General features: G+C 45.2%; 1 protein-coding gene across 1 annotated transcript in view; it reads right to left on the bottom strand.

Annotated features, from left to right (window-relative positions):
• Positions 1 to 433: 433 nt before the first annotated feature.
• Positions 434 to 11,851, bottom strand: part of gli3 (GLI family zinc finger 3) — a 96,748-nt gene continuing 85,330 nt past the window's right edge. Inside the window, exons 11-15 of the mRNA XM_039617629.1 lie at positions 7,928 to 8,077; positions 7,639 to 7,803; positions 7,259 to 7,549; positions 5,225 to 5,615; positions 434 to 4,702 (exon numbers count right to left, since the gene is read on the bottom strand). Coding sequence (XP_039473563.1) covers positions 2,313 to 4,702; positions 5,225 to 5,615; positions 7,259 to 7,549; positions 7,639 to 7,803; positions 7,928 to 8,077 — 3,387 coding nt within the window. The 3' untranslated portion in view covers positions 434 to 2,312. The remainder of the gene's footprint in view (positions 4,703 to 5,224; positions 5,616 to 7,258; positions 7,550 to 7,638; positions 7,804 to 7,927; positions 8,078 to 11,851) is intronic.

Below are 11,851 nucleotides of genomic sequence, written 5' to 3'. Positions count from 1 at the left end.
TGAATATGTAACCAAACATGTAATTTATATCCATCAACTTCATGAGCTCCAACCTTACAGTGTAGTCTCTGTTGATGATCAAAAGAGGGCATCAGGAACACTCGCGCCTCTCTGAATGAATTTACTCATGTTGGAACATTGTGTTTACTTTTAATGGCAGAATATTTCCACACAGTAGTCTGAAGTAGCATCAGACTATTTTATTTTGTATCTTGCAATCTTTTTCTTTCTTTTTTTTAAATAAACTTGCATAATATTGTTCCTTTTAGTGACTTTGATTTATAGTAAATTGAGGTGGATGTGTCCAGAGTTACTGAAGTAGCTCGGGTTCTTATCTTGGGCTTGTGTCTTTATGAAAACAGGCACAGAGTTCAAAGCAATATGTTTCATATAATATCAAAACTGCAGTATAAAGAAGGGAAGACACTTAAAATATAATTTCCATTTTTATTAAAACCATACAAACATTTGTAGTCAGTTATAAAAGAGCAAAGTGGCTCTTCTGGCGGAGGGGCAGCGCTGGGCACTTGAAGCTCCGCTCTGAGCCAGATCTGCCTGGTCTCTGCCCAGGGCCTGGGAATCCCTGCTATCAAAGTCAGTTCTGTATTGGCCCAGGATATCCCCCGCCCTAGTTCCTCTGCTAAAACTACAGCATGAGTAATGTATTTACATAATATATATATATAAAAGCACAATAAATGTGAAAACAACAACGAAAAAAAAAGAAAAGTAGAATGCATTTCGCAAATCTCAACTTTTCTGATATTCAGACTTTTCTTATATAAATGTTCTGTGATTTTTCTCTTTTTTTCAGACCCCACAAGACACTTTACATGTTTACTTTTATTCTTTTCATAATTCACAATGGAAGATTGGCAGTGATCTCTTTCTTTTCTGACAGGCAGATACATATAAGGCACATACCTCTGACATTTCCTTCTTTCAAAGGAAATGATTTCTACTTCTTTGAAAAAATGAAAAAAAAAAAACACAACAAAACCAAAAAAAGGAAACACCATCAATGCACAGCTACAAAAATGACCAAAAAAGTACCAAAAAACAATAAAACAGTTTGTACCTCACTGCTTTGATGCAGAGTAAAAGGTAAACTACTCGATATTCTGTGTGCAGTCACACAAGACTGCAAGGCAATACTAACACTGTTGACAAAGTCACTGCAATACTTAATGGCAGTACACATTCTGAATTTAAGAGCTTTGGAGAAAACGATACTCATGATTTCCTATAAAACAAAACACGTCACTATACAGCACTTTTCATTGGGAGCGGAAAACTGTGTGCTGTGGACCGCCATCAGTTATTAAGACAATTTAAAACCATAGAAAGTACTCAAATCAATCCATGTAAGCATTTTTCGTTTTTGTTCTTTCTTTCTTTTTTTCTTAAAAAAAGCACCAAATCAAGGAGAGAAAGTCCATTTACACATCAGCTTCGAACAACCGTGCAATCCAACGTCAACAAAACGAACAGAATATAAAAACAGTTATATACACTTGTGAGTACCTTACCAGACTAACTAAATCAAGCCATTTAGATATCAAGTAGACAACAATCTACGGCGCCTTGAACACTCGGATGTGTGGTCCACGTTTTGGACTCGATACCGTCTCGAGGAAAAACACCACTTGGCAAAACTTGGTAGAAGCACTGAAACATTTACAGCTTCACAAAAGGAACGTACAGACAAAAATGTAACAACAAATGTAAATATACCACTTGTTAAAAACTATGATATATAAAGTTGCTTTCGGGGCCTCTTGAATTCATGACCTGTGTCTCACTTCCTATGATGACAATGGATTCATCTGCTTTGTACCAGTGGGAGCAGTACACGACTGATACGTGGGCACGTGGGCTAGTCTATGCACCCGTATAGACAGTGTTGAATGTTTCACTTGAGTACATGCATTTATTTTATATTTTTTGTTACCAACAGGGCGTACAGCAAAAACAGTAACAATACACAGAATACTGATTCAAGGGCGTGAGCTTTTGCTCACCATCACGTAGTTTTACAAAGAGAAGGGCTTCCAAAAATAGCCTTCATTCCAGAAAAGGAATATAACTATTTATTTATACACGATTTTTGACACATCCCATTTCTGCGTAGGATGACATTTTTACAAAATAAAAAAGCAAGGGCTTGGCAACTGCCTGTTTCAGAACACTTCTAAGTACATAAAGTTCTCATAATTACCGCTTTTAACTTTGTCTTCACATACACCAGAGTTTTTCCTCTTCCTTTTCCTTTATTTTTCTACGGGAGGAGAAAGCAGAGAGAAAGAGAGCAGCTACTGCATTATAGCCAAGAACTTGCTCTCCTCAGCAAGGGTGGTGAGGAGCGAGCTCATGTCTCCGATGGCCATGTTGTTTAGGCCAGGGACCACACTGTGGAAGGCAGCGGATGCCCGAGGGGTGGTGAGGCGTGAGGAGGTCCTGGACAGACCCTGGAAGACGGAGGGACTCAACGCTCCTGAGACCAAGCTGCCCTGGTCATAGCCATCCTCCAGCATGGCACCGAAGTCCAGACTTACCCCTTCATCTAATACACCAGGAACACTACCGTCCACTGTGCTGGTCACCTGATCTGCACCAGGGGAGAGAAGAGCAACCGAATCCCCGTTGCCACTTCCACCACCTTGTCCCTCAGATGCAGCTATGGAGTCCAACAAGCACTGATCTTCCAGAACATGGAACGTGGAGGCCTTATGATCTGCTGGTTCGTAAGAGGGGCAGTCAACAAAGCCCTGCTCTAAGTATCCATGATCCTGGGACTCCAGCTTCAGCCCAGAAACTTGATTCGCAAGGGAGCAGTTCTCGCCGCTCCTCTGCAGTTGTGCTTGTTGAGTGACGCAAGATTCGATTTCATTGGTGCTCCCGGGACTGAGGTATTGCTGGGTTCTGCCCAAGTTCCTGTTGATTGGTGGATGAGGAACATGTACCGGGCGATTGTGATGAAGAGCAGACCCCTGGGAGAGGCTGGGGAGGTAATCCATGGAGGCTCTGCTAAGGATTAGGTTGTTTCCTACCTGGCAAGAGCTGCTGTTGTGCTTCTGATGGAAGTGGCTCTGTTTTTGAAATCCGTTGGAGGCCTGCTCTCTGAAGCCCTGGGGAAAAAGTCCATTGCTGATCTGTGTAAAATTAGGCCTATTAAAGTTGTTTGTAGAGTTGTGACCAGTACCTCTCATTTCCAAGCAGGAGTTAGGTGATGTCTCGAGCTTCACTCCAGGGTTTACGCAGCAAGCACTTTGAGACTGATTAGCTTGGGCGCAACTGTTCTGGAAATCAACGGGTACTTGCTGCTGAATAACCATGTTTCCAAACCTGCCAAAAGGTGCAGACACAGGCCCGTGTTCTGTGCTAGGCCACCTTCTACACTGCGAATGGTGGTTTTGATCCCTTGGAGGAGACCTGTCAGCACTCCCAGAGCTTACTTCATTCCATTGGATGGGAAGCTTACTGGGGCTCTTCCTCTCTCGTAACTTTTGCTGCTGCTGCTGAAGACTATGGGACCCAGGGAAGGCCATATTTGACCCCGGAGTTTGGATCTGGTCTATCTCCTCCATAGATAGGTGGGAGGTGTCCCTTTGGCTAGAAGCTATTTGGTCCTCATTGTGCATGTGAGAGCCATTGTCCAACTGAACTTGGGAGTGGAGATACTGCACCAGATCATCTGGTAATATATCCTCATCCCCAAGCAACAGCTCAGCCTCCCCATTGTCCTCCATTGCCAGAGCTTCTAAGGCCGCTTGTTCCGCAATGCTAGGGGTGTATGGCGAGTGCTGCAGGCCTCTGTGCAGGTTGCCTTCTGAGCGCGTGTAGTTCTGTAGGTTCAAATTGCGAGACTCCGGCGTACAGTGCTGAGCAAGAGGCGGAAGAGGGTGGAGGTTATTAAGGCTGCTGAAGCGCTGCACCGGAGGGAAACTACAAGTTTCAGGAGCCTGCGTCCGCACTGGGTCGCTAGCCCTCCGGTTTCCACTCAGTGGTCCCTCGCCAGGGTAGAAGACCCTCCTCCTGTTACCTGCATGTCCTGTGTAGCCATTGCTGTACCCACTGGTGCCGTCACTGCAGCGAGGTGGCCTGACTAGAGGTGGCAAACAGTGGTTGCTACCACCCTCATCCATCATGGCCATGCGGGTCTTCAAGCTCATGCGCTCCATGTTGGGTAGAGGCGTAGGAGGCGGGCCACCTGTTGCTGCTGCATACTTGGCTTTAAGGTGATAGTGCTGGGCTGGGGTTAAATTGAGCATCCCTCGTGATCCCCCTCCTCCTCCCCCTATCCCTACTCCTCCCACACCTCCACAGCCCCCAACTGAGAACACCCCTCCACCCCCTCCTCCCACCCCACCTCCATACTGGCTAGCTTCACTGGACCGACGGGAGGCATCGGTGGAGATGGGGTCGTAAGAGTCGGTGGAACTGAGGTTGTGGTGGCGGCGGTGGTGGGCGGCTGCTGCCGTACCCTCGCTCTGGGAAGCCTGGCTAGAGCGACGGCTGGAGAAGCAGGGGGAGATGCCGGAGGAGCGCCGGCTGCTGCTCAGGTAGGCTGAACTGGTGGTGCTGCCGCTGCTGTCACGCCGGTCTCTGAGCAAGTTGAGCACTGTTAGCTCTGTGCTGCCCAGCTCAGCATGAGCAGGTGGCTGAGGGGCAGACACCCCCCACTGCCTGCCCAGACAGGTTCCTAGGAGAGACACACAGACAATGGGAATGAGAAAAGTTTGGACACGATAAAGAGAAACAAGGGGAGGGAGAAAAAAAAAGTGTGGTGAAAACGGGATATTAGTCAAAGATGATGAGGAGAAGCCAAATAAGTTAAGTCTAAGTGTGGAGAGATCTTTCAAACAGATGTTACGACAGACAACTGGCAGCAGTTGGGCCATGAAACATCACATTACATGCTATTCTCTCTGATATGATATACAGCTTGATATGGTCTTGATACCATTTTCCAGCAGAACAGTAAATTTTAAGCATTTGTTTTGCCTGAATCCTTCAGCCAGAAGATGAAATTCAGGGTAATTTATCTCTGTGATTTGTGTGCACGGTCATGGTGAGGTGTGAATTCTGTTTACAGGTGCTCTTTAACTACTATGTGTCTAAACCATTCCATTATAAGAGGATTTTTTTTAATCCTTCACAATCCCATTTAAGCTTCAAATAAAATGGACAAAATGACATTTAAAAATGTAAAAGTTAACCTTACCCTTCCCCAACATGTTGGGTACTGCAGAAGCATTGGGGGGCGGTGTAGGGGATAGGGGCCCCAGCCTGGGCAGCGCTCCATTCACCTGCTTCAGCCTCTCCATCTTGATGTGCTCCATCCATCGCAGAGGGCGGCCGATACTTCGCCTCGCCTGGAGGGTCAGCATAGCCGCGGTAGCTGTGGAGACAGTGGAGTCCATGATGGGGGCTGGCTCACCCTCACACTCCTCTACTTCCTCTTCGTTTTCCTCTTTCTCTTCGTCCTCCTCCAGCCCCTCCCCTGGCGAGCGTCCGGCGCTCACAGCAAGCTGGACTCCACTGCTGGGATAGGTGCTGATGGGGGACTGGTCACTGCTGCATGTAGACTGACCGCCAGGGCTTGGCTGAGACGTCTGATGCACGCCAGGAAAGAAAGAGAAGAATAAGAATAGGAGAAGAGAGGTGAGAAAAACAATCAATATATTAGTTAAATAGTTAGAAACAATGACTCCAGGTTACACAAGTGAAGATATAAAGCGTTACAAATGATGACAAATGAGGATGCACTCTCTAAAATGTTGGACAATGATCATTATTCATGAAAATGAACCATTATGAAACACAACTGTAGTCGTGTGTGTGTAATGATTGTGTGAAAGTTACTTTTAATCTTTTGGGGGAAAAAACCATCAGATTTTGTTTGACCATGCAATAACATCTGGAAAGCATCTGCTTGGTAACTGTTTCATTTTACCGCATGCCTTTGACTGAAAAACACACTGCCAACGCAGCATCTTGTAAGTGAATGGGATAAAAGGAAACCAACATTCAAAGACGAGCCTTGAATGCTCTTCAAGAAGTCTGGAAAATTACCCAAGAGAGTTCAGGCTGTGTTGAAGAATATTTGTGGTCTGTTTTTGCCTTATATACTGTATTTCCATGTATGTTTACATGCACCTATTTTCACTTTCATGGCAAAATATAAAAAAAAAATTAGGGGTAACTTAAGACTTTTGTATATATTAGCCAGTAGTTGTACAGATGCAAAATGTTAGACGTATATTGAAAACAGAACATCACTGAGTCAATGTTTATTTTCTGTTCAGAAATCTATTAGAATACTTGTGACCACATCTACTGGACCCTAACACGGTCTGCTCAGCTGTGGTGCTACATGAGAGGCAGACGAGTATTGTACACATGGAACAGAAATCACCACCATCACATAGTCTGTGGATCACCGAGCATCTTTTTTGTAACAGAGGTCTAATCAATAACTCCTCTCATGTGACCACATCTGGATAAAAACGAGGCAAATGGAGGATAGTCAAATATCTTTTTGAGCTCCTGTTTTTTGATTTTATTTAACGGAATGTTACAAATTAAGTTGCACATGGGAATAATGAGATCCTTTTTTTTATGGCATCAAGTTGAAATAGTATTTAGTGGTTTTGATCCTGTTTACTAGCGATTAAGTTTGGCTGCACAGTGCAGCCCTGAGCAGTATCAAGCTTACTTTCAGTGCCCTTGCAGTTCTCCCCAAAGGCATGCTCTCAGCTTATAGTAACACAATGCCTTTGGTCAATATCAAAGTGCCGTACAATGCAATGAGAAGAACAGTATTTTCATGAATTTAAGGGATGAGAGAAACCAGGAATGGGAACCCATCTGGCATGTTTTAAAGTCAACGTGTGGAGCAGTTGTGACAGGATGTTAAACGTTTGATGGGAAATAGGATGATGAGCAAAGAACATGAGAATATTTTACAAATAAAATATAAAGTGATACCTATCTCACCTGATTACCCACTGTCCTTAGAAAGGCAAGGAGAGAAATGCCGAAGCATTGGATAGAAGGAAACATGTACTCATTAGAAGATTATGGTGTTAAACATGCATGGCCCCTATTAAATGCTATATCAACCCTAAATACTAGGCATTCATTCACTAAGTTCAAGTAAATAGTAGTCAGAATGTTAGAAAGTTAAAGTGCAGGAATCAAAATGAAGTTAAACACATGCGAGTCGGCAAGAAGGATACAAAAGCTGAAGTCTTACCATGGGCTTCTCTGTCTTGACAGACTTGACCTGCAGACAATCGTCCTGTTTTGAGGTAGAGTGGTTGTACTCCCTTTGGTCCGTATACCCGCCCAGGGAAAGTTGCCCTGGCGAGCGACCCTGGCCGTTCCCCCCAGGCTCCCGGGGCTGGGGCGGCGGGCGCGGGTAATCGCCACGCTGTTTCTTGGTGACGTGCGCCTCCGGCCCGTGTACCGTCTTAACATGCTTTCGTAAGGAGCTTGGATCTGTGTAGCGTTTTGTGCATCCCGGGATTTTACACACATACGGTTTCTAAGAGAGAGACGAGAGACGAACATTGAGTTTCTTTGTTTTTCTTTGTTTTTTTGGCATGTTCAATGTGTGAAAGAACCTGTTGGCACCTCATTGGAGTGTGTTCGATTCTGATGTTTCGCCCGGTCTGATGCATTGGAGAAAGCCTTGTTGCAGCCTTCGTGTTCACACACGTACGGTTTCTCTCCGGTGTGGGAGCGTAAGTGAGTCTTCAGGTTTTCCAGACGAGAGTAGGCCTTGGTGCAGCCTTCAAACTGAGGAGACGAAGACAGTTTCACTCACACATCACATACTTTTACCACAAACGTCGTGCCCCTCAAAATCAGCTTTAATCTGCAATAATGTGACATCAGCTGAGCCTATCTGAGCGTCCCTTACCGTGCACTTGTGCGGTTTTTCCCCAGTATGCCTGCGCATGTGGACCACCAGCATGTACTGTGCCTTGAAGGGCTTCTGCTCTCGAGAGCATTCCTCCCACCGGCACACAAACTCCTTCTTCTCTCCGTGGATGTGGTCATTGTTGATGTGCTGCAAAAGAAGATGAGAGAATTTAAAACAGGACCGCTCTCGTGAGAAGTGGAACATCACTTTGCGCATTTGTTTTTCAGCTTGAGCAATTTTTTTTCCTCTGCACCACATAGGGGGAAATATAATATTTCGTTTGGCGAATCTCCATTTAATTTCTTCAGTCTCATTCCTCTATAGTCTTTCTCCTTTTCACAGTCTATTGAAATCTGCATAAAAGCAGGCAAAGAAAAGGCAGACGTGTGAGTCTCGGTGTCCGATCTGAACGGGATTTTCAAATAAAACCCTGTCACTTCGCATCACACTGGGCTCGCGCCCCTCCATGACAAGTGCTGACAGTTGTGCTGCCGTGGCAACTTCCAATCTGAGGCTTAGGAAGACGGGGGAGGTGGGAGCGAGGTGAGGGGATAGGGAAAGAAATCAAAAGTTCAGTCGAGGCGTCTGAAATGCGAGGGCTTTACAACTCCAGCCAAGCATTATATCTGCAAGTACCACCTTTCCCTTGCTCCATCCCCTTCTCTCTTCCCTTTTACTCCATATTTTTTTTTCTTTTTCCTCACAAACTGTCTTGTAAAATGGGATAAGTGGTCTAAGTTACAGAGGAATGAAAGAGGAAAGGGGAGGAGGGGGGATGTGAAGATGTAGACGCTCTGGGGAAGAAGTCAACATCTGGCTCTCTTTCAGAGACAACAGTGTGTGGTGGCCTCTGAAGTGTCTATCCGAGAGCAATTTAAACCCACAGAGACAGACAATATCCTGACTGAAAGAAACCAGCATTATTACATTCCTGAGCAGCAGAGAGGACTCTTTATACCTTTAGGCTGAACGAGGAGGGACAGAGGAAGGGAGATGAATACATACTTGACTTTGAACGCTCTTAAATGTCTGGGGAATCCAAGATTGTCGAGCTATAAAACATGCAGGACCAAAGCAGATAAAGTACCCAGGGTCATTTACCCTCCAGGCATGAAGCTGCCCTGACAATGTCATCTTTGTACCTTCTCAGTTCCTCGCTCACTGGCTAGATCATGACCCCAAGCGCAAGCATGACCATGACATCAAAGAGACACCGCGCTTCTTATAATCATTCTTTTATTCTGACCCCAAGCCTTTCCCTTCCCAGCAATACTAAAGGATGAGTACCAACAAATGAGTGAAAACAGTAACAGCAGAGCGCAAAAGCAAAGAGTAAAATTGACACTAATATATCGGCAGGGAACCTCCATTATTCTCACTTGACAGTTTTTAATTTTAAAGTGTCAAACCAGACTAATTCCAGGGGAAATGATTGGAGCCTGATTGACCATGGACGTTAGCGAAGTTTCCCCAAGATTGATCTTCTCCCCCACCTTGGTCCGAGCTTCGGAAAAACCTGACTCGTCTTCTCTTTTTCTTCCTCTCCGTGAGGGAACCCCGGTGGCAAGCGATCGGTCTGTTGTGACCAGCGTTCAATATCCGCCGGCTGAGAGCGATGAGGAGAGGGGCCGCGGCGCTGGATCATGCCGGTGGCTGGCACGGCGCAGTGCGCGCTCGCACACACGGATGGATACACAGTCACGCTCTGTTTGTACAAAACGAAGGAGGTCGTTGACGGGCGTGATGCATGAGCCTCCGGGCTGACAAAAAGGGGGACAGGCAGCACGGGGGAGAAGGGCCGCCGAGAAACCTAATGGCAAGATCTAATGGCAATTCTTATTGAATCAATAATCTCCATGCTGAGCAGACAGGTCCCGTTGGCCGGCTAAATCGACAAACAGGTGCTGATAGCGGCGGCGCGGCAGGTTATTCATCTTCCCCCTGCCAGCTTATCGGCCAACAACTGTAAAAACGCCACCAAGATGGATTTAGGAGGGAGTCGCACAACAGGGAACGCAAGGGACACGGACACAGGGGACAGTGAAGCCGTCTGTGACGTATGAGGTGCACGCGCACACACACAGAGGTGCAGGCACTGTTTTTTGGTCCATATCCTTGTTTGGCCCTAACAAATATTTTAAATAAACATAAATAGCCCTAAAAGACACAATTACTTTACACTCCAATTCATGTAAACAAAATATGTAAAATAACTAATATACATATAAAATAAAATAAATTAAAAAAGCATGATTTGTTTCCATAAAATACTCAAATGCTCACATCTTATATGCATTACTAAAACACAGGATCACCCCCCTCTCTCTCTCTTTTTTCCTTTCTTTTTTTGCCCACTTCAGTATCCATCTCCATGTCTCCTTATCAAACCCTCTCTGGGACATAGCCTCCATGCATTAGAATGCAAGCGTGCATGAAAAGAGGGCCTGTTTACAAGGCAATTTCACTAAGCTGTGGGACCCGCAACACCGTTTAGCTTTATCAAGCGCCGCCTAATAAATCATATGTTCCTTTGTGATGTCAGTTGGTGAAGTGCATTGTGTAAAGAGAGGGGGGGGGGGAGCGAGAATGAAAAAGGCAAAGAAGGGAGGGAAGGAGGGAGGAAGTAAATGGGAAGCGAGGGGGGTGGGAATGAGTGAGTGAAGGAAGGGAAGAGAGTAAGTGAGGGAGCCAGAATTGGCATGTGTAATTCAGCACACTCTTTTCATCTTAGAGTATGATACTCTAGACAGATAAGAGGCCTAATCCTTCTCCTGATCAAAAAAAAATCTGCATTTTACCAATTAAAGGCCTGCGCCAGCAGGCGGGAGAGGGTGGGTGGGGGGCTGCCTTCAGACTGCGCCTGCGTTTATCTCCCTTTAACACTGGGAAGGCGCGCAGCAGTCACCTCAGTGAGGGTGCGCACCGGCTGAGCAAAGGCAGCTCCCCATCCAAGAACAAGGACATCACAGCGCCACCTATGAAGCTGACCTGGAACATAACAGTAGGCTCTGGAGGATGCAAAAGGCTTTATTAGCTAAAAAAAAAAAAAAAAAAAAATCGCACACATGCAGACCACCAACTTCTTCAGACACCTCAGTTTAAAGTCTGTCATATCTTCCAAAACAAGCCTGCTATTTGTGCATACCTGCAATACTGGGAGAGAAATAATTCAGAAGCCACAATTTTTTTAAGTACTGATATCCAGCATCACCTATTTGTTTCACGTAATTCTAAAATAAACAGGCTTTGAATAGGGAAAAAAGCTGAAGGGTAAAAAAACAATTAACCTGGAAATTCATCGAGTAAAACTGCATTATATGCAATGACCTTAAAGCCACTGTTTTTAAAATCTTTTCAGTGTTAAATAGCGGCAAAAATGTAGAGTTTGATTTTAGACTTCTCATTGGTGAAGTATCGGTAATAGATCAATGAAAAAATAAAAGATTCTTCGGCGAGGCCATATTAGGGAAGTTTGGGAGAGTGGGGTTCACATCTCCGGCGACAAACCCCAGTGAAAAAAGCCTACTTCAAGAGAGACATTAAAGGAGCCACCAGGCCTTATCTTTAAAAGTACTCCCTCTGAGGGGGAAAAAGGGGAGGCAGAGAAAATGAAAGAGAAAATGAGAGAGGGAGAGGTTTGTGTCACCCCCACCCTCAAAAAAATTAAAAAAAATTAAAAATGGGGAAGCAAAAGAATGTGTAGCTGAGGGGAGAGTGAGATGGGAGAGGTACAAAAGAGCTGAAATGTAATAAATGAAATAAATACAGCAAACGAAAATTGACGCCCGCCTCGCTTTTGCTGACTGGGTAGGCCAGATAAGTGAGCCAAATTGCACAGATCTGATGTTTATCTTATCGGCGGCACCGAGAGCGCTTAAACGCAGATGATAAAGGAACGCCGTGGCGTGTCATGGTGAAAGC

Source organism: Oreochromis aureus, linkage group 9 (genome assembly GCF_013358895.1).
Source record: "Oreochromis aureus strain Israel breed Guangdong linkage group 9, ZZ_aureus, whole genome shotgun sequence".
Classification (NCBI taxonomy): Eukaryota; Metazoa; Chordata; class Actinopteri; order Cichliformes; family Cichlidae; genus Oreochromis; species Oreochromis aureus.
Note: the sequence above shows the minus strand (reverse complement) of the source record. Positions and strands in the feature narration are given on the sequence as shown.